Here is a 21,370-nt window from a genome sequence, read left to right as displayed (position 1 = left end):
ATCACATCCCCGTTCCATCCCATGTCATCTCATCTCTTGTCTCATCCCAGCCATCCCATCCCAGCCGTCCCTCACCACTGCACAGCATTTCTTCCCAAAGACCTGGAATTTTCCCTGGAGGGTCACAGCAAAGCCAGAGGACAGCTCCTAGCTCTCTGTGCTTTCTGTGGACCACACAGGTGGTCCCAAAAATCCCAAGGAAGGTTCCCAATGGGCACAAACAGCCAAGAACTCACCAGCAGGGGTAAGCTGAAGTCTGGAGTTTAAAGGAGAGGCAGAGTGGGTGTTGGGACAGGCTTTAGTATTTTTGGGAAGTGGGAGTGCTATGGAGTAGGGGACGTGGGAAAACCTGCTGGTATTTGGGATGGTAGAATAGGGCATCCTACCCTGCCTGAGCAAAAGCAGGGATTTTTCGCAGGCCCGTAGGGCTGGGCATGGGATCTGCTCCCACATGGAAGTGTCTGTCAGCTCACCTTGGAGGCTGGGCATGAGCTGGAAGCACACACAGTTCCTTCAGCTTGGCATCCTGTCGATGCCATGGGGTCAAACCCTCTTTGTAGAAGGTTTGTCCATGCCTCTGTGTTTCCTCTTTTCCCAACCGAGACTGAATTCCTTTAATCCTCAGGTGCTTTTACCTGGGAGCAATAGGTGGAATTTTCCGGGATCTGTTTGTTCTGCTGTTGAGAAATTACTCCCTCAGCATCCTGAATGATTGTGGGTTCAGGACCATGGGGTCATGGCTGGGATCCCGTCCTGCAGCCTGTGATGGAAGAGTGGAAGGAGTGTAACATAAGAAGGAGCAGAGCTGCTGGGAGGTGGACCAAGATTTGATTAAGAAAACTGATGACAAATTCCTTAAGACTGCATTCCCTGGTTGCTTAAGCCTTGGCTTGGGATAAACTCAAACCTGTGACCTGGAAGACAAACACAGTCTCTTCCCCCATGAATCTGTGGGCTGTGGATTGTTGCTCTATGCCCACACTGGCAGTGGGGAGAAGGCTTGGGGTTTCCTTGCAGCCCTCTGTCCTTCCAGCATCCTGAATCCTTGCCTGAGCCCCCCTGTTCATGGGTAATGTTGATGAAGATGGTGCAGTGGTCAGGATTCTTCCTTCTTTTTCTCAGTCCTGGAATCAGTGACCAGCAGTTTGTACCCACTGGAATAAAACAATTACTGAGGTTTCCTCTGTTTGGGGCTGATTTGTCATTGGCCTTCCCTGTTCCTCCTGTTGCCTTTGACCATGGCAGTGGTGCTGGCAGGCTGCTCTTGTGCATTCTGTGTGGGGAGAGGGACTGGCTGGGCACCTCAGGGTGTTGAGATGTGCTGTCTTCCAGATCCTGCCCTGCCACCTCCACTGCTGACCCCCAGCCCCGCGGGATCCCTGACCTGTCCCTGCGGCTCCTCCAACGGTGAGTCACAGTTTGGGTTTTCCATCCCTTCCAATTTTTTTTTTTTTTTTTTTTTGTCTAGAGTCCCTGGGAAAGGATGTTACAGTTGTGACAGTGAGTGGGATTCAAAATTTATTCAGCTTATGTAGGTTCAGTGGAGAGGAGTGAACCCTGGGGAATCTCAGGGTCCATCCTGGAATGTGTCCTGATTGCAGGTGAAACCAACTGGGGATGCAGCTGCTACCTTGGAGGACCTATAGGATATTTTGGGGAAAAAAACATGGAATTCTTAGGACAGCTGGTCACTGAAAGAGGCTGTGTAGTCTCCATCCTTGGAGGTTTTCAACCCCCAAAGGGATAAAGCCCAGGGCATCCTGCTCTGATCTTAGTGCTGACGCTGCAGTGAGCATCGGCAGGACCGAAGACTGACCTCAGGAGGTCCCATGGGCTCCCCTCCCACTGCCAGGCTCCTTCCCATAGCAGGGAGGTGTCCAGATCACTGGGGACGAGCACAGAGGTTGCTGAGTCACCAGGAAGACTTTCCCTGTTAACACACAGGCTGCCCCAGCACATTAAGAGCAGCACCAAGTCCAAGCGAGGAGTGGGGTCTACAGCTCACCCGCCCTGCTGCCCAGGGAATATTTTAGGCAATGGAGAGATTTTCCTGCCCTCTGGCACTTGATTTATTAGCAGCTCAGGCTGCTCCATCGATTGTATTGACGGGCAGTGCATGCCCCAGTTAACTTATTGGGAGCAGCAGCAAAACACAGCAGCAAAAATAACCCGGCACCCCATGTCACTGAAACGTGCTGGGTGATTTCCATCACGGGCGGATTTCTGGGTGAAGCAGACCCCTGGCTCCAGCTGCCCCTCCACAGCTGGACCACGGGGCTGTGTTCACCTGGGTGGGGGGGTCCCAGGCATCCCCTCCTCCACAGTGCAGCACTTAGGGGTGATTTCCCTTGATGGGCGCTGGAGGATCTGCCCAAACCTGTTTGGAACGTGGAGAAAAGTATAGGTGGGGCTTACAAACCCCAAACACAACCTGGAGGTGATGCTCCTGATCATTTTAACACCCCCGCCCCCCCCCCAAACCCAATCTATGTTTTATTTCTTTCTCTCTGAAATTCACATTAAGCAGCTGTTGGGTGTCCTTCCTCTGCGCCGTGTTAACCTGTGCCCTGTCCTGGTCTGCAGGCCCAGGCCGTGGACTGCTGGATTCCCACCCCCCATGCTCAGCATGCCCTTTTCTGATGCAGCCAGGCCCTCCCAGGAATCGCTCTGGAGCTTGAGGCCATCCTGCAGGGTAAGGTAAGGGTCAGTTCAGTCTTTTTCCAAATCACAGCATCCCAAAATGGTTCGGGTTGGAAGGGACCTCAAAGACTGTCTTGTTTTACTCCCCTGCCATGGGCAGGGACACCCTCGGCTAGTCCAGGTTGCTCCAAGCCCCGTCCAACCTGGCCTTGGACACTTCCAGGAGTGGGACAGCTGCGGCTTCTCTGGGAAAATCCTGGAAAGGGTCTTTGCAGCAACCTTAGGCTCTAAACCAGGGAGGATGCTGGGCCTCTCTCATGCGTCTCTGCAGGTCTCCCATCCCGCCGTCTCTGCCCCCACTGCCCACTTTCCACCACGTCGGTCATTCCATTAAAACCAGCTAAAGAGCTAGGCCGGGAAGTGCACAGGCGGGGTGATTTTCATCAGCCACTCTGCTTTTGTGACTAAAATAGATCCGTGTTGGCCCGGGGCCATCGTGTCGTCCCCGGCATTGACTGGCACGAATGGGTGGTGGGGCAGCATTTTCCGTCAGTGAAGAGGAGGACACGCATCTCTGGGGGAGAGGGAAGCTCCATAAAGCAGAAATGTTGTAGGGGCAGACAAATCCACCTCTTCCTTCTCCCTTTTTCCTTTTTGAAAGTGTCCCTTATTCCTGTTTTCTGCGTTGGCCAGAGCGACACCCCGCACCTGCAACAGGATGGTGTGTTTTGGAAAAGGGAGGGGAGGTTTCTCAGAGGAGCTGCAGGTGACCCAGTAAGGTGGAGGAAGGGTAGAATTTGCAAAAAAAAAAACCTGTGATGGGGTTTATCCATGGTCTGGTGATGTGGAGGTACTGGTTATGTCCGGTCCTGAGGTCTCTGTCTGCAGCTCCAGCTTGCTATGGGCATCCTCTTACAAACACATCCAGCTGTAGAGGGATTTTTGGGATGGAGGGTGGCCTGGAAGCCATGAGCTTGGGAGTGCATCCCTGGAGGTCCCTGTCTCTTCCCTGCTTGCTGGCATCTCCCTGATCACAGCAAGTCTTGGGAAAGGGAATCCCCAGTCCAGACTGTCCAGACAGTCCCCAGACTGTCCAGAAAGTGCATTTTATTCTCTGACTTTAGTGAAGACACTTTTTTTGCAATAAGTGGTTATTTAAAAAGTTATTGTTCATTTGGGTGAATGTCACAACATCCTGTGGCTCTCACCTCCCTCCAGGAAGTTCTCTGACATAATTTTTCTACCTTCTCATGCTCCCTGTCCAACATCCCATCTCTTCTCCCAGGCCTGTGTCCTGACCCCTCTCCCATATCCACAGGTGGGAGAGGAGCCTAGTGCCTGGCCTTGTCCAAGCCCCCCTCAATGCTGTGTCTTGGATATTTTGTCCCTTGGGATTTCATCCTCAGAACTCAAGACTGAGCCTGTGTATGTGGTACCGTGACTATTTTATAGAAAAGCTCCAGCTGGGAGGGACACCTGGAAGAGCACAGGATGGAATTCCTGGAGTTGTCCTGTGCCAGGACAGGAGCTGGGCTCGATCCCTGTGGATCCCTTCCAACTCAAATATATTCTAGGACCCTGGTTTTGCACTAGGTAAAACTTCTGCTGCTTCATCTTCCCATCCAGGTGATGGGGTGAGCTGATGCTGGAAGCTGGGGATGCCGTGGGGTTAGCAAGGGGTGCTGGGGTGGGAATCGCCTGTTCCAGCAAGGAGAAAAGGCTATGGCACGAGGCTGCAGCGTGGTGACTGGGGCTGTGCTCTCCAGTGGCAAACCCATTTCCCAGCTTGACCCTTCTGCTTAATTTGAACTTGAAGGTGAACGAGCAGAGCCCGCTCATCGATCCGGGCTGCGGCTGATGAGCGCCATGCCCTGCGGAGAGCTCGGCCCCGGTGCCAGCTCCCTCTCTCTCACCCTGTTTTTCCTGCCTCCCCTTCACGCCTTTCCAAAGCCATCAGTCAGAGCGTGGCACCCCAGGCCACCGACCTTGCTGGGGGCCAGGGGGACAACATATAGGTCCCTGCAGAGAGCTGTCCCGCTGTCTGAAGGGCTTCTCCCACAGCTGCCACCGCCACCTCTCTGCTGCCGGTAAGCCTGGCATCTGCCTGCCATCAGCTCGGGGGTGCGGGGAGGCACAGGACAGGGCAATAGGTGTTGCTGCTGCCTGTTAAGTGCCAGGAGTCACGTTTTTTGCAGGTGGTGATGTTGTCTGCCAAGCTGTGCGCCGGCTCTCCCGGTTTGAGGGGTTTGATGTCGTGACACGGGCAAAATATAACTCGAAGCACCTCTGCTTAGTCGCTCTTAACCTTTAGCTAAAGCGCCATACAAACTGCCAAAATGTCTTTTTGACCCCGTTGGGAAGCAAAATCTGATTTCAGGTTGGAAACTTAGGATCTACCTTGGCTAGTACATAAAAAACTTGGAGTTTTGGGGGAAGGAAGATGATGCGCCTTCCCTTCACGTCTTCCGTGCTTTAGCCACAGATTTATTTTTTTTTTCCCTCCCCAGCAGATGAAAATAACAAACCATTTTAATCCAAGTATTGCTTGTTCTGATCTTTTAATCCAGCTTGCTTTCTATCGGCACAGCGGCCTGAAATGATTTATCCGCCTGCCTCTCTATTATATAATTATTGGGGAGATTACTGGGGAGCCAGCTTTAGCTGGGCATCCATCGCCAGGGAAGGAGGACGGGGCTGGAAGGTGAGGGGGGGTGGGTTCATAGAATCACAGAACTGTGTAATGTTTTGGGCTGGAAGGGGCCTTAAAGATGATCCGGTTCCAGTCCTCGGCTGTGGGCAGGGACACCCTAAACTAGACCAGGTTGCTCAGGTTTCTTCTCTCCCTTTGCACCTTGGCCATTGGAAAACGTGGGAGAGGGAAGCAGCGAACTGAGTGCTTTGGGCTGTGTCTGTAGTTTGCATCTGAGTAGGGAAAGGTTCTCCCTCAGTCTATATTCGTTGGAATTAAATGCCCCGTGGTCTGGCCGGTAGCTGGAGAAGCGTGACCTTCTGAGCCAGAGAGGATCTGGGTGAGACTCTGCGCTTCTTTGCACTGTTTGGGGTGGGTTTTTTGGCTGTACTCGTGGTTTTGGGAGCAGCGTGGTGAGGCAGACCATCCTTGGGAAGAACCTTGGAATTAGGGGCTGTGCTCCTGATGCCTTCCCATTCCCGTGCAGAGCTGTGGAGGGGGAGCATCTGCAGGGAAGAACCAACAGCGGGGACATGGTGGTAGTGCTAAGAAAAGCACAGCTTCGAACTGCTGTGAACCTGTGGGCTTGAGATTTGGTGGAAAACAACACAAGAATGTCTGGGGCTCAGAAGTTCCTTTTCCCTTCCCCACACTGAATGTCTGGGCTCCGATGGTGGATTGGTTTTCCTTGCTCTGCGAGGTCTCAGGGACCCTTCTGGGGCAGAGCATCCCCAGAATTGTGCTGTGTTCTGGGCTTGGGGAGTGTTTATGGTGAGGGACACATTGAAATGCTCTTTGAGCCTGGCATGGCCATGGGGCAGTGGGAACAGGAGGTGCCACCCAGAGTGTGCCACACTCCCTCCACTGCTTTTAATCCTTCCTCCAGGGAGCCAGCTGAACCCTGGGATGTGCAGGCAGGGCTTCAGCCTGGTCCTTCCCACTGTGCTGCTGCCTCTGGGATGGAGGGTTTACCAGAGCCCTTCTCTCCCTCTCAGAGGCTCTGTCTCTGGAGTGGGTGGGCAGGCACCCCATAAAGCATGCCCAAATTTCCCCCCTGCACCCAGGCAGTGCACTGGTGCTCGTCTCGTGCCGAGCTCCTTCCTCCTTCATGTTGGAAGCGTTGGCTACTTCACCCTCATCGCCTCGAGGCATCCAGATTTGCTCAGTGGCCTTTAAAAAATAAAAAAAAATAATAAAAATAAATAAATAAATCAAAGCCCACGAAATGACAAGAACATCGGCAGCGGGTGCATCCCCCCTTTCCAGCAAACCCGGGGATTTGGGAGAAAATAGGTCACGTGCTCTTCATCCTGTGCCACGTGGTGGATCTCCCAGGGCCAATGAGGTTGGGAGCCCTTCTGCGCCGAACGGCGGAGTGAAAAAAAAAAAAAAAAAAAAGGGAAAAAAAAAATCACTGGGATTTTTTTTTCCCCCCGTAGCATTTTTCATCCTTTCCAAACGTGAAAAGGCTGGCCATCTGTCTGGACCCCCCTCCCGCCGAATCAGCACGAGAGCCGCTCTTTGGGGAAGGTAAGGAGATTTTAAAGGATCGCCTTGGGTGGAAGACCACCCGCTGCGGGCAACTTTTCCTGCCGGTGGAAATCAGGGAAGGACCACAGGATGAGTTGGGTCTAGGGGCTCCGGTGCGGGTCGGAAGAGCTTTGGGTGCTTGAGAGCGGTTTGTGAATCTCATGCAGGGGGAAATTTAATTCTGTGGCGGAGGGAGGTGAGATTATGGGAGACGTTGGAGCGACGGGGTTCCCCCTAAGTTAGCGGCTGCTCGCCGAGTCTGTCTTTGGGAGGTGTTTGCAAAATGGCAAATGAAAAATTATTTTTGCTGAATTTTTTTTTTTTTTTTTTTTTTTGGTGAATTTTGAAAAAAATATTTGTTCTGCAAAATTTTCGTTCCCATGGTACATGCTTTGTTTCAATCAAGTTTGCTTTTACCTGTGTCTGGCATCTAAAGCCAAAGATTCTGCGTGGGGAAGAGTCCGTCTCTGCCTCAACCAGAGTATCCAGCTATTCCTAAATTCGGTGATTTACAGCTCAGGCTTTGGACAGTGTCATTTGTGTACGCGCTTGGGTGGGAATGGCACAAATGGAATTGCCTTCAAGAAACAGAGACTGAAATAAAACGGAGATGTTAATCATGTCTTAGACTGGCAACATGATAAAACCCCCAGTTCTGATTCGTTTGATTTTTACCTTCTGATTTCATTCCATTATTTTTTAAAAGTATTTTTACTTTTTAATCCCACTCTATTTCCATATTTTTAATCTTTATATTTTTGATTCCATTCTATTTCTGGTATTTGTTAAAAATATTTTGATTTTTAATTCCATTCCACTTCCATTAATTTTTAATTTTAAGAATAGTTTTATTTCTTAATCCCATCCTATTCCCATTCTTTTTTTATTTTTCCATTTTGCCAGGGAAATTTGATTTGTAGAGAGGAATCCCTTTTAGTATGATGCTCGCTTTGTTTTCTGATACCCCTCGGATACCCATTTTCCCATTTCCCATTTCCCCATTTAGGAAACCTGAATTTCTGATACCATCGCGTTTCTGTTGCGTTTTCTTTGGTTACATCTTCACTTTATAAGTAGAAAAATGAAATATTAGTTGCAAAGGGTATAGAGGACTTAAAAGCTGTTGAAATCAATCCTGAAGTGTCATCTCATTCTTATAAAGGGAGAATACTCTTGGATATGTTTTTCTCATAACGTGAGTTTTCTGGGATAACAGAATTTGAATGTGAACCATCTTAGAAAATCTGATTTTATTAGTTGGAAGTCACGTCTGGCTTAAAAATAAACAAGAGACCGTGGATCAAGGACGTTGTGTTTAAGTTTCCATAAAATGATTGACCTTTGTTTTGACAGATGCAAGGACAGATGCTGGGCTGCATTTTGATACAGAAACCCAACCCTGAATTAAAAAGAAAAGGCATTTTTTCCTAATAGCTGGGGTTTTTGCTCTTAATACAGAATTCCAAAATAATTCGGTAATATTTCCGAAGCTCTTAATCTCAGACTTCCCTCCTTCTTTTGTAGATTCATTTATGTAAATATTTTTAGTGTTTAGCAAATTTTTCTTCTTGGGAAATAACCATAAATAGATGTTCTTTTAATCTCGCTGAATTAAGAGGACATTTATTTCCGAAGAAAACAAAAAAAATGGTCATTTGGAGTGGGGGGAAAAAAAGGCCAGAAGGCAAAAAATCCCGCTTTAAATGCTTTCAACGTTATTTTAATTAGTTCAAAATGTCATAGGGAAGCCGCGGGAATTCAGGGCGTAGGATGAGGAAAGAGGAATGTGGTTGGGATCAGTGGAGGACCAAGCCAGCACCCGTTTGGGGTGGCAGCAGAGGGGACCGGGAGCGGGCACGGGGTGATGCCCACCCCCCACCTTGTGGGATTCTCCACTGGGTACCAGCCAGCGATGCTGGTTCTTTCCCTGCCTTGGTGGTCCCAGAATTGCTTTTCTCAGGGTATGATTTTATTTATTTTTTTTTTCCCCAGGCACCCTCTTGAAAAATGGGTGTTTGCTGTGGAGCAAGCGGAGAGGGCACCTTGCCGGTGGTGTGGCTCCCTGTGGCGTGGGGACACATGCCTGGCACACCGGGATGAGCTTGATCCCACTGGCAGCAGAACACCTGGAGCCCTGGCTCCAGTCTGTGTCTGCCTTTGGAGAAGCAGAGGGTGGTTCTAAACCCCTGTGGGTTTAGAAACCTCTGCCGTGGAGGGCCCCCGATCCTGCAGCATGGGGGTGGGTGACAGCCTGCGTGACACGAGTCTGCCAGCTTTCTGCAGCTGCTTTTTGGTCAGCTGAGTTGGAAAGCAAATTTAAAGGCTTCCGCAGTTGGTGAGAGCTATTCCATCCTGGCACTGAGGTTTTTTCCAGCTTCCCACTGGACGAGTCCATCCCGGTGCTGAGATCACGCGCACACACACACACGTATCTGGTTGAATTTCTTTATTTGGTTTGGGCTTTGCTGAACAAGCTGGCAGTCAGCAGTGGGTGCACCCCGCTGGCACCCGACCCCCTCTGCCCAGTGGATGCAGTGTCAGAGCTGCCTGGATACCACCCATGGCAGAGGCAGGTCGTGGCACCGGTGGCGTATCCCCCGTGGATTTTGGCAGGGACCCACGGCCTCACAGGGATAGAACCATTGCAGTGGCTGTGCCCTCGCTGCCAGGGCCAGGTTTGGGGACAGGGGCAGCCGTGACCCCTCCTGGAGCAGCCCCAATTCCCAGCGGAGCCAGTTTCCCCTTTCCCTCGCTGGGGTTTGGCTCCATGTTGAGACCCGAGGTTACAGAGGACCTACCATAGGGAGATGGGGAGAGGGGAAGGCGACTCTCCTTGATTTTAATCGGGGCTGAGGTTTAGCTGAAGTGAAAACAGATCGGGAGTGACAGTTTTGGAGCCTGCTGTCAGAGCCTGAGCACAGCACAGCAGCGATCCACCCCCGGATGCCGAGGGCCCCCTGTCCTCCTCCTCCTCCTCCTCCTCACAAGCCGAGCCCAGGGAGCGGCACCACCGCAGAGCGCGGGATGGGGACCGCGCAGCCCGGCTCCTCCACCGGCGCGGCCACCACACAGCCGTGCCACACACCACCCCTGCACCCCCCCTCCTCGGGGTGCTTTTGGCTGGGGACAGTGTCAGGCAGGACACTGTGGTGTGGGATTACCCCCCCCCTCCTCCTCCTCCTCCTCCAGCCCCGTGCCAATGGATTCTTGGAAAAGGAAGGATGGAGTTAGTCTGCGCCACGACTGATCCGCTCGGGGTGCCAGGTTGCTTCTCTGGGGCAGGGAGAGAAAAGAGTCTCTCTTCCCACATCTCCCACCAGCCTCCCATTCCCAGAGGGCATCCGTGGCCAGGATGGAAGTCGTGGGTTTGGGCTCTGTGGAGAAACGGCGTGAGCAGAGCACTGGATCCAGCGGGGATTCGTGGGACTGGTTTGGTTGTGGCTTCCCTGTCGCCCTCGCTTGGTCGCCACGCGTTTCCCGTGGAGGGGACCAGCAAGGTGATGCTGTACCCAATCTGTCCCTTATGTCCCTGGCATGGCAGCTGTTCCCCCCTCCCAGGATCAGGCTAGATGCCCCAGGTGCTTTGAGAAGTTGGGTGGCACTCATGAGAGCAACCCCAGCCCCCTGTCTTTCTGTCCCCCAGACCCCTCCGGGGCAGCCCATGTGCTCCAAGTCTCATCCCTGTTTCCAGGGATTAGAGAGAGGGAGATGGGATGAGATGAAGCAGTAGATTGCTTTGCTCTCAGGATGAAGGGATTTGTGGACTGCCCCCAGCTCAGTAGATTGAAAATGGAGGGAAGTAGATTGAAAATGGAGGGAAATTATTGGGATGATGCTGCCTGTGGGATTAAAACCAGGGCAGCCAGCAGGCTCTGGAGGAGGAGGGGAATGAGGCGGGTCGTGGATCAAGGGGGGCTGCAGGATGCCTGCTGCTGTGCCCTCTGGAGAGATGCTCCTCCTGGAGATGGTTGTGTCCTCCTCTGTTTCAGAGGATGTGCTGGACAGTGGGTGCTTTCTGCTTTCCTGGGGGCCCTGCTTTCCTCTCAGCTACCCCCCAAGTGACAAGGATGCTGGGAATGTGCCTGGAGCTTTTTGCAGTGCTGCATCTCTCGTTTTCAGACTGCTGGAGGACAAGTCGCCTTGTCCCTGGAGGTCCACACATCTCCCTGTGGTCTCTCCTTCTTTATGAGCATCCAGCATGGACCCATGGCTGTGAGCATCCTTTTTGCGGAGTCCTTTGGGTTCTCCTAAGAAATGGCATCTAAAAACTGACACTTAGGGGATGGATATTTGTCTGCCTCACCCCTTGGGGCATGTTTCCAACTGTGCTGGCATCTTTTGGGCGTGGCATGGGTCCTTTGGTGCTGAGGCACAATCCTGGCAGAGCATCCCTGGGGCATCTGTTGAGGCATCTCCTGCTGTGAGGTGGCATCTCCTGGGTTCCATTCCTTGGCCTTTGGCTGGGGGTGGGGGGGAAAACCCCTAAATTTGGTGCATCCCTGAAGCATGACTGCCTCTGGGCATGGCTCAGTGTTAAGGTTCCAAGTGTGGTTGTCCAGCAGAGATGAGCTTTATTTGCAAATACATGAGCATTTAGAAGATTTAAACAGGAATAACTGGCAGGATGACATGGCTGTGGGGGAAGCTCCTTTCCTGGATCTTCAGTGCAACTTAAGCCACTCACTCAAGACCCTGTTTCCCACCATCCCTCCACCCTGTAGAGCCTTGGTTCCTCCAGCTCTTTCCTGTGGGGCAGTGTTTGCTGGCCCCAAGGATGTGGGGTTGCTTTCTGCTGGCTGGATCTCCTGTGAAGACCCACTTTGCCATTCCTGGTTTCCTTCTGCAGATCCTACAAGTCAACTTGTCACTCCCAGCCACTTTCAGGTGGATGGGGGGCATTTCCTCTGTTCCTGTGCACTTAAATGCACCAAGTTAAGTTCAGTACTTTGCCTCGCAGAGCTCCCATCTGATTTTTTTCACCTTGCTAAGCTCATTTTGGCCTCTTGCTCTGCTCTTCAAAAGCTTCCCCCACATGGGTTGTCGCCTGGCAGTTTGGCTAGAGTGTCCCTGATTAATGTTTCAGGGGGACTTTGGAGTATTTTCCAGCCATATTTGAGGGGTCTCATGCACCACAGATCCCTTCACATCACACAGGTTTCCCATTCTCTTGGTTCAGCTTGCTCTCTGTGGCGCTGCTTGCGGTGCTCGCCATGTCCCGCTGCACATTCAGGGACGCAGCCATGGAGTGTGGCACTGAAGCAGTCATTATCCTGGTCTCTGCAGTGTGAGGTGATGACGTTTCGGGTTTGGGAATTTTTCCTATTGCTCGGATGCTGCGGCAGAACCCGCCCCGCTCTGCAGAGCTGAGCCCCGCGGCACATCCAGGCTGGGGTGCAATGCAGTGCTGATGGCTCTGCCTCCCTGAGGTGACTGGGGCACCTGGGATGAGCCAAGACCAAGCCAGTGCTTGGTCCTTGCTTGACCATCAGCAACTCCGATGGATGCCCTGGCTCCCAGCCTCTCCAAAATAACGACTGGGGCAAGGAGGGACAGCCAGTACTTCAGGAAAACACTATAATGGATTGTTTTTATCCATCCATTAGTCTGCTGGCAGACCAGAGCAGAAAGAATGATGTTCCTTATCCCAGGAAATGTTGTTTTCTTGGCACTCACGGTCTTGCTAAAGGCTCACAGACAATCTGAGGACGCTCCTGGTCGCTGAGTCGCAATGGGCCCAGCTGCAAAGAGGGTTGGCTCTCATCACCTCGTAGGGGGAAATTTCTGATGCACTTACGCAGTTTGACATTCCCTGAAAATACTATTTTCATTGCCAAATTGTTCCAAAAGTTACCAACAGGATGGTTTGGAAGTGGCTGAATTAAAGCGCGTTGTTCCCACCCCCTCCCCCCTCACCCCAGCCTTCCAAAATCAGCTTAAACTAAACAAATGAAATGACAACCTGTTATTCTCCCGAGCAGGGCTGGAATAACCTTGTTGAGGCGAGGGTTTACCAGGTTCAAGGCGCTGGTTTTGCTCAGGGTCCCGCAGTCAGTAAGCCCTGAAACTAGCCCGGACAGGGTTTCCTGACTTTCACAAGGGCATCCAATAGCCTGCTGATACCACATCGCATTTTCCTCACTGGTCTGCGTGCAACCTCTGCTTGCAACACCGCAGCAAAAGCTGCAGCTTTATCTACTGACCTTTACACAAAAGATGGTGATAATGGCACTGCCAGCATGGCAAAACAAGTCGTTCTCCTCTGACTGGGCTTGCCTTGGTGGAGACTGAAACCTGAGACAAGCCTGTGGGGCGCACCAGATGAAGGAGAAAACCGGGAAAGCAGCTGGGAATTTCCTGGAGGGGAAGGGCAGGCTCAGCACAGCTTTGGGGGCATTTGGCTGGGGTGTGGCTGAGCCCGCTGCAGTCTGACAGTGCTGGAGCTCTGCATCACTCTACTAGTGGAGACATTCAGAGCAAGAGGAAATGGCCTCAGGTTGCACCAGGGGAGGCTTAGATTTGATATTAGGAAAAAAATTTCCTCATGGAAAGGGTGGCCAAGTGCTGGCACAGGCTACCCAGGGCAGTGGTGGAGTCACCACCCCTGGAATTGTTCAAAAAATGTGTGGATGTGCCACCCAGGGACATGGTTTAGTGGTGGAGTTGACAGTGCTGGGGGACCAGTCAGACTTAATGACCTTAGAGGTCTTTTCCAACCTAAAGGAATCTGTGACTCCATGATCTCCGCTGGAGGAGAGCAGGGAAATGGGAGCAGGACTGAGAAAGGAGCCTGCAGAGATGCCTGCTCTGAGCATCCCAGCAGGGACATTTGTCTCCCTTGATCCTTGAAAAGATCACGGGCAGGTGAGAGGCAGGAATATCCTGCTGGACGATGTACCAAGAGAACACGGGGCATCTTTTTGTCTTTTTTTGGTTAGGGATATCTAAAACATTTCCACTGAAGCTGGAGAGTAAAGAGGAGGAAAGGCCAACCACAGTGGCCACAGTTGTAGAAAATGGCAGCAGCTGGGATTGTGGCTTTATTCCAGAGTGGTATTTGGCGTCACTCATATGCATGATTCTGCTGCCCTCTCACAGCTTCGTCTTCCGACAGCCGATGCATTTCTGTTTGCTTTAAGAGAATACTTGAACTGGGTCTTCTGCCTGTATTTTTTTTTTTTTTCCTCCTTCCACCCCCGTCCTGACCTGGCCAGACTGCGTCGTCGTCATAATCCCGAGCTGGCTGCCTGGCTGTGCTTCTCAGCCACTGAAACACAGCGCTGAAAACCACCGGATTAGGTCTTAATGGCAGGATCAAGTCAGCGGGAGATGAGCGGGAAGAAAGCTCCTGCTTACGCAGGTGGGCAGGAAGCCCTCCTAGAGAAAACGAGCTGGAAAGCCTAAAATGTCAGAAAAAACATCTTCTTTCCTGGCCTCCCTTGCTTTTCGCTGCATTTAATACAGCTTTCACTTTCCAAGGATCAGAAAACTCTGGGTTTTTGGAGTTTTGTGAGGGCGATGTTGAGGGGTCAGAGGTGTCTAAACATTTCCTCCCTTGCAGAGGAAAAATGTTGTCTTGAGCAGTGGATGTTCTGTCCCAAGATGTTAATTCCCAACACTAAATTCTGTGAGCCCTCCACTGGAAATCTGTGCTGTGCTGTGTCACAGTGTGCTGGAGGATGTTGGGGTTTTCTCTGCTCTTCACCTGCACGGTCACCAAGGGTTCTTGGTCAACAGGGTTCTGAGGTGTTGGGGTTTACCAACCTACACTGACCGAGAAAAGTTGTGGCTGCCCCGTTCCTGAAAGTGTCCAAGGCCAGGTTGGGCGGGGCTTGGAGCAACCTGGGCTGGTGGAAGGTGTCCCTGCCCATAGCAGGGAGTGGAATGAGATGAGCTTTAAAGTCCCTTCCAGGCCAAACCATTCTGTGGGTCTGTGATGCACCTGTGAAGAAAGTGTGATTTTTCTGGGGGTGATGGAGACTTCTCCTCTGAGTTTGCTTGGCAGAGCCTGGGAACTTTCCATCCAGACCTTTCAGGGAGGGGGTGGGTTATGCTGGTGGGGCATCTTTGCACCGAGTTGTCCTCTCTGTTCTCTCTTGAACAAAACATTGCAATCCCCCCAAAGGAATACCTGTGTGAAGCAGAGATTCTCTCACCCGTGGCTTATGCACCCAGGGAGCCCCAGCAGTGCATGGGAGGAGAATGAGGAGGAGGATGAGGACTGGCTTCAGCAAGCATGGAGCCAGCAGTCTCTCAGCCCCTGCTGGAGCTCAGCTGAGCCCCATTCTGTCAGGGATAGCATTCCTGATAGGATATAAAGGGTATGATTCCAGCATCCATTTTTCCGTTTCTCCTGTGTGGCAACCAGGCTGGAGAACAAAGTCCAGCCCAGAGCTCCACTTCCCTCCTCCTACTCTGCTTTGTGTGCCGTCTCCTGTCTAGGAGATGATCGTGTTATTGAATTAATTTAATGCACAGAATTCAGATTTCCCCTATTCAGAAGCTTTTGCTCAAATTTTAGGAAAGTGTCAGTATTTGTGAGGTATCAGCAAGCATAAATACAACAGTGCCAGCTTAGGCAATTGCTCCAACCTCTAAAAAATAGGAAATGAGAAAAATTGGAGTGTGTGTGTTTTCATGTGGGAAAGAGGAGTCTTCCTGCTGTTCTGGGTTTCCATTTTCCTTCCTCTTCCTTGATCACTGGTGCCTGAACTGCTTTTTCTGACATAGGGAATTCTTGACAGATTAAGGAAATTTCCGAGAATTTAATATATTTAACCCCAAATCGAGGATGCTCCAGATGATTGGCTCTTAGAACTGACGATATCTTCTCCAAGCACCCTCACAAGGGCAGGTGCCATTAAAAGGCCTATTCATTGCGGAATGGGATCGCCCTTTGGAAGGGCATTGTCCGGCTGTTTTGGGGCAGATCTCCCCTTGCTGAGGTGCAAAGGCTTTAGGCTGCTCTCCTCTGCCTGTGGTTGCCCAGGTGTGATGCTTGGAAGGGCCTGGCTTAGCTCACCGTGCAACTTCCCTCTTGGGGCCGAACTCGACGCCTCTGTCTCCTCATTCCACATCCGTGACCTCTGCGGGGCTGCACCTGCTTCTCGCTGGGTTGGAGCTGGGCCCTGGGTCTGCTCTATCCACCGGGCTGGATGTAATGGTGTCCTCAGGGTTGTCAAGTGGGTGGACAAAGGAGCCATTTCAAAGCTGCCGTGAACAAGGCAGAATACAGCAGCGAAGAGGAAGGGTCCGAGATGGGTCTCTCTCTCTCTCTCTCTCTCTCTCTGGGCAGGGAGTGCTCTGAAATGCTCAGAGTTTTCCCCCAGCCCTTTGTCCCCGAAGAATGAGGGGCTGTGGAGGGAGGGCAGGCTCCCGGAGTAAATGCTCCGGCTCTTTTGTTTCCCCGATTTCGGCTCTATTGATTCGCGTCCTTCGAGCTCCTGAACCCCCCTGTAAAACACTTACCTTTCACTACTATGATTAAGAAAAGGCCAATGTAGCTCTCCCGCTCGCCGGAGCGTGAAGCGTGCCTAATTTAATAATGCTGATAAATCTTAAAGCCAGGAGCATTTGGCTAACACATGACCCACTTTTTCAATCAATTGGAAGCATTTACATAACGGCCTTGATGCAGGGCTCCTCCTGCGAGGGACGTGGAGCCAGGGATGGCAGACACACTCCCCCTGTGAAAGGACAAGGGGGGAAAGGCTTTAAACTGAAAGAGGGTAGGATTAGATAAGATTTTAGGAAGGAATTCTCGGCTCTAAAGGTGGTAAGGCCCTGGCACAGGTTGCCCAGAGAAGCTGTGGATTCCTCATCCCTGGAAGTGTTCAGGGTCAGGTTGGATGGGGCTTGGAGCAAGCTGGGCTGGTGGAAGGTGTCCCTGCCCATGGCAGGGAGCTGTAATGAAATGATCTTTAAGGTTCCTTCCAACCCAACCCATTCCATTATTGTATGATTCTGTGTCAAGCCAAAAGGTACTGATAAGGGTGGGGAGGAGAATATTTCTGAGGAAGAGATCAGAGAGTTGGGAATGGGCTGTGAAACTATAACACATGGTCAGGGACACCTTCCACTAGCCCAGGTTGCTCCAAGCCATGTCCAACCTGACCCTGAACACTTCCAGGGATGAGGAATCCAAAACTTCCCTGGGCAGCCTCTTCAGTGATCCTGTTACAGTGTTCAACACATTTCATTTCTTATCCTTCTTGTGAGGATCTGTGTTTACACATAGGTCACAAGCAACCTCATTCCCAGTGAGCTGGTGTCCTTTAGCTTTAGGGAATGCCATTTCCCTGCAAACCACGTGGCTTTATCCATTTTAGGTTTCATAATAACCTCCAGAAAGAGGTTTTGCATCAAAACCCGTTTCCCAGCCATGGTTTGTGCATTGCTGTTGTTTATTCATCCTGACTTGCATTAAAGCAATACTTGAGAACTGGTTTATCTCCCCCTTTTTTTTTTCTTTGGTCACGTAAGTCCCCTGTCTGAGCAAAGGGGAATGCCAGATGCTTGTAGGCAGGATGAAAAATCTCCCATCTGATACAGACTGAGGGATTAAATACCATGAGCAAGAATTGCTCCCTGTCTCTCAGTGTTGCACGTAGAAGGATGCTGGCACCTCCCTCTGGGATGGGACTTCTCTCCCCGTGCACGGGGCTGCAGGGACATTTCATATGCCATGTCCTCATGCAGAGATACTCCTAAAGAGCCATGAGGAATGAAAAATGAAGGGTTTGTTACCATTCTGTGTTTTTGTTTTTTTTTTCCCCCTTTGCCTTCAAAACGTAGGTGGCCCCCCTAGAGGGCAGAGGAGGAAAGAGGGAGAGAATGGGAAAAGAAAGGAACATGGTTTCATTAGGTACATGTAAAATAAATGACTGGAAGTGGCGTGGTCCACACAATGCCCAGCTGGGGAGCTCGCAGGTCAGGATGTGTGGCAACTGGGATGCCAGTTCCATTCCTCCCCGTTCTGCGCTCCTGGGGTCAGATGGATAACTCCTGGCTACTGAAAAACTGGTTTTCTTGGTGCCCATTCATGCTGGAAGTGGTGAATTTTGCTTTGCTAGCTGGGTGCTGTGTGCCTTTTAAAGTCCCAGTTCAGCCACTGGTGTGTGGCCAGGCTGCTCATCCGATGCCCTGGTCCTTCATCCACAGTTGCCTTTTTGGCCGTGCCACGTGGGGACGCAGGAGCCTTTGCTCCCGTGCTCTGCCGCTCTGCAGGCTCCATCCCAAGCTACCTGCTTTAAGAGCAAACCTTTCCCCTCTCTGTGCCCAGGTGATACGGCCGTGGTGCTGTCTGTGTGCCCTCCCAGCTATTGCACCTCTCCCGGCCCCCTGGTAGGAAATGGAGTCCAAGGTCTCCGAAGGCGGCCTGAACGTCACCCTCACCATCCGACTGCTGATGCACGGCAAGGTAAGGGGCTGCCCAGAGAGGGGGTTTCCCCACAGATCCCTCTCCCACCTCGTCCAGCCCCATGGAGCATCCCAGCCCCGGGAATAGCTGCCCTCCTGCCGATGGGGAGGGTGGCATGGTGCTCCTGGTTCCTCTCATACGTGCCCCTCCCACCCCGTTCTTCTGCTGGGGATGGTGTCTTCCAGGTCTTTACTTCATTGTGAAAGTGGGCTGGACTGTCATCATGTTTTCTAACCTCAATTCCTTTTTTTTTTTGGTGTAGGAAGTCGGAAGCATCATTGGGAAGGTAAGGACGTCTTTTAACGCAGCTTTAATGCTGTTGCCTGTACCCGTGGTGTGGTAGATGCCAGTCACGTCTTCCCTGTGCTGTGCTGAAAAGTTTGGGGTGCATGAGCTGGTTGCTGCATTTGTAAGCCAGAAATTCTGAGACACCCACACAGGGATCAAAGACCATTCCCCTAAAAACCCCACCAACCACCAAACTTCCCCAGCGCTGCTCCCAGCTGCTTCCCTGGGGTGATGGCTGGGAGTTTGCAGTCATGTTGCTCTGAAGTTTTAATCAAACATCTTCATTAACGAATAATACAAATGTGGCACAGACCCATTTAAAATATCGTTTAAATGGAGGCCACGGGACTCCATTTATTTTGTGCAGAAAAGCTTCCCGAGGTGCTCTGCTCTCTGGTGCTTGTCATGGTGGTTTGGAAAGCCCTGGCTATATGGGATTAGGGTTTTTTGGGGGGGGGATGGTTTTAAAAGGCAGGTTTACAGGTGCAAAGATTTGCAGCATTAACATATTTGAAGGTTTGGAAGGGTTGTTTTGAAGGTGGAAGTCTTGAATTTTCAGTCATCGCCTGTTTTTTTGTTCTTATTTCAGAAAGGAGAGACTGTGAAGAAGATGCGTGAGGAGGTGAGTGACGTGCTCTGTGACTGATTTATAGGACAAAGGGAGAGCAGAGTGGCCAGAGCTGTACATTGCCCTGTGCAATACGTGCAGTAATTCCCAGGGTCAGGACGAGCAAGCTGGCTGTCCCCAGAGCTCTTTGGACCGGGTTCCTCCCTCCACACTCCAATAAACTCCTATCACAATTAAAGGGAATTTTCCAGAGCCAAGAATTTGCTCCTAATGAAACGCTGAAATTAAGTCACTTGTAAGATGCTTTGGGTTTGTCTGAAGTCCTCGTGTCTGCAGCTCCTAGAAAGTTATCAGGGCAGTGAGCAGCACCCTTCTTTTCACAAGCAGTGACCCCGCAAGCTGGTCTTACCTCGATCCCATGGGTTTCCATTACAGTAGAAGATTGGAAACCCTTTCTGAGGGCTGGAATAAGACAGTTCTGGAGTCACCGCAGATGAGGGGTGGGAGTTTGGAAGTTTAGATGGGACAGACTGGGATAAGTGATGACCAGGAATGAGGCTGAGAGAGGACCCGACCCGGGTGCTTGGCTGTGGCTATTCCAGGACTGCTCCTCTCTTTCCAGAGCGGGGCAAGGATCAACATCTCAGAGGGAAACTGTCCTGAGCGGATTGTGACCATCACCGGCCCCACCGATGCCATCTTCAAGGCTTTCGCCATGATCGCCTACAAATTCGAGGAGGTGAGAAATGGGAGCCGTCCCACAGCTGGGGCCTGCAGTGCAGATGGGCGTGGGGACCTCCAACCCGTATGTGCCTGGTTGGACCTGCTTAACTGGGACCTGGCCTCGGCACAAAACCTTGTGCCTGGTTGGACCTGCTTAACTGGGACCTGGCCTCGGCACAAAACCTTCCAGGCATCTCTTAAGTAGGCAAGAACTGAGCACAGGTTTGAGGAGCAGCTCAGGGAGCTGGGGAGGGCTCACCCTGCAGAAAAGGAGGCTCGGGGGGGACTTTCTTGCTCTCTACAACTTCCTGACAGGAGGGTGTAACCAGGTAGGGGTCGGTCTCTACTCCCACGTAACAAGTGCTGGGACCAGAGAAAAAGGCCTCAAGTTGCACCAGGCAAGGTTTAGATTGGATATTAGGGAAATTCTTCACTGGAAGGGTGGTCAGGCATTGGAAAAGGCTGCCCAGGGCAGTGGTGGAGTCACCATCCCTGGAAGTGTTCAAAATGTGTGTGGATGTGGCACCTGGGGACATGGATGACTGCTGGGCTTGGCAGTGCTGGGTTAATGGTTGGACTCACTGATCTTAGAGGGTTTTTCCAGCCTTAGTGATCCCATGATTCTGTGATTCAGTGAACTGCCACAAAGGTCCCACAGCTAATTAACTGCAGGGAGGCGCAGTGATGCGGCTGCAGACGTCTGGGGGACATGACCCCTCCTCTCTGGCCCAGGGCACTTGGGTTGGGGTGGGGTCAGGTACCAAGGGGGCTCACGTGCTGCACTCTCCCTTCCCAAGGACATAACCAACTCCATGAGCAACAGCACCGCTACCAGCAAACCCCCGGTGACGCTGAGGCTGGTGGTGCCGGCGAGTCAGTGCGGCTCGCTGATCGGCAAGGGAGGCTCCAAGATCAAGGAGATCAGAGAGGTGGGTCATACTCCAACGAAGCTGTTTCATTACTGGCCCGTGATCAAGGGGGAGCTGCCCTGGGAAAGGGGATCCTTATGCTGCATCCCGTTGCTTCCCGGGAGTAGCCTCGCTGATGCGGGAGCAGGATCCCATGGGACGCCGTGCGCGGGGCAGCGCGGCTCTCGGGGGGTGCGTGGTATCCGAGCTGGAGCTGGAGCTGGCTGTGAAGCAGGGGCGTTTTCAGCTGTGGGATTTGTTCTTTCTCTCTTTCTGTCTCCAGTCAACAGGTGCCCAGGTCCAAGTGGCGGGGGACATGCTGCCCAACTCCACGGAGCGGGCGGTGACAATCTCGGGGACACCCGACGCAATTATCCAGTGTGTCAAACAGATCTGTGTGGTGATGCTGGAGGTACAGTCTGTAACAAAGGGGGTAAAGTACATAAAGAAAAAAAAAAAAATCCCAGCTGGCACCACAACAGCACTGGGAGCTGTGGAGCGTGTCTCTCGTCCCCTTCACCACGCGTTGTTGGACCACTCTCATTTCCTGGTACCTCCGTTGGAAACCCACCCAAGTGTTTTTTCCCCACCATTGTCCGTTGTTTCCG

General features: G+C 51.8%; 1 protein-coding gene across 22 annotated transcripts in view; it reads left to right on the top strand.

The window, feature by feature from the left end:
- PCBP3 (poly(rC) binding protein 3) overlaps positions 1 to 21,370 on the top strand; it is a 54,260-nt gene that overhangs the window by 8,711 nt on the left and 24,179 nt on the right. For 21 of the 22 annotated variants that reach the window (XM_027903990.1, XM_027904008.1, XM_027904007.1 and 18 more), the window contains 8 exons: positions 1,333 to 1,407; positions 2,584 to 2,697; positions 18,138 to 18,275; positions 18,538 to 18,561; positions 19,153 to 19,185; positions 19,754 to 19,870; positions 20,652 to 20,783; positions 21,046 to 21,174. In XM_027903990.1, the coding sequence (XP_027759791.1) occupies positions 18,207 to 18,275; positions 18,538 to 18,561; positions 19,153 to 19,185; positions 19,754 to 19,870; positions 20,652 to 20,783; positions 21,046 to 21,174 (504 nt within the window). In that variant the 5' untranslated portion in view covers positions 1,333 to 1,407; positions 2,584 to 2,697; positions 18,138 to 18,206. The remainder of the gene's footprint in view (positions 1 to 1,332; positions 1,408 to 2,583; positions 2,698 to 18,137; positions 18,276 to 18,537; positions 18,562 to 19,152; positions 19,186 to 19,753; positions 19,871 to 20,651; positions 20,784 to 21,045; positions 21,175 to 21,370) is intronic. The other variant, XM_027903992.1, reaches the window with a different exon arrangement.

Source organism: Empidonax traillii, unplaced genomic scaffold (genome assembly GCF_003031625.1).
Source record: "Empidonax traillii isolate 1590-97213 ecotype Southwest subspecies unplaced genomic scaffold, ASM303162v1 scaffold1004:size452305, whole genome shotgun sequence".
In the NCBI taxonomy this organism is placed as follows: Eukaryota; Metazoa; Chordata; class Aves; order Passeriformes; family Tyrannidae; genus Empidonax; species Empidonax traillii.
The sequence above is the reverse complement of the archived record's forward strand: the minus strand, read 5'-3'. Positions and strand labels throughout refer to the sequence as shown.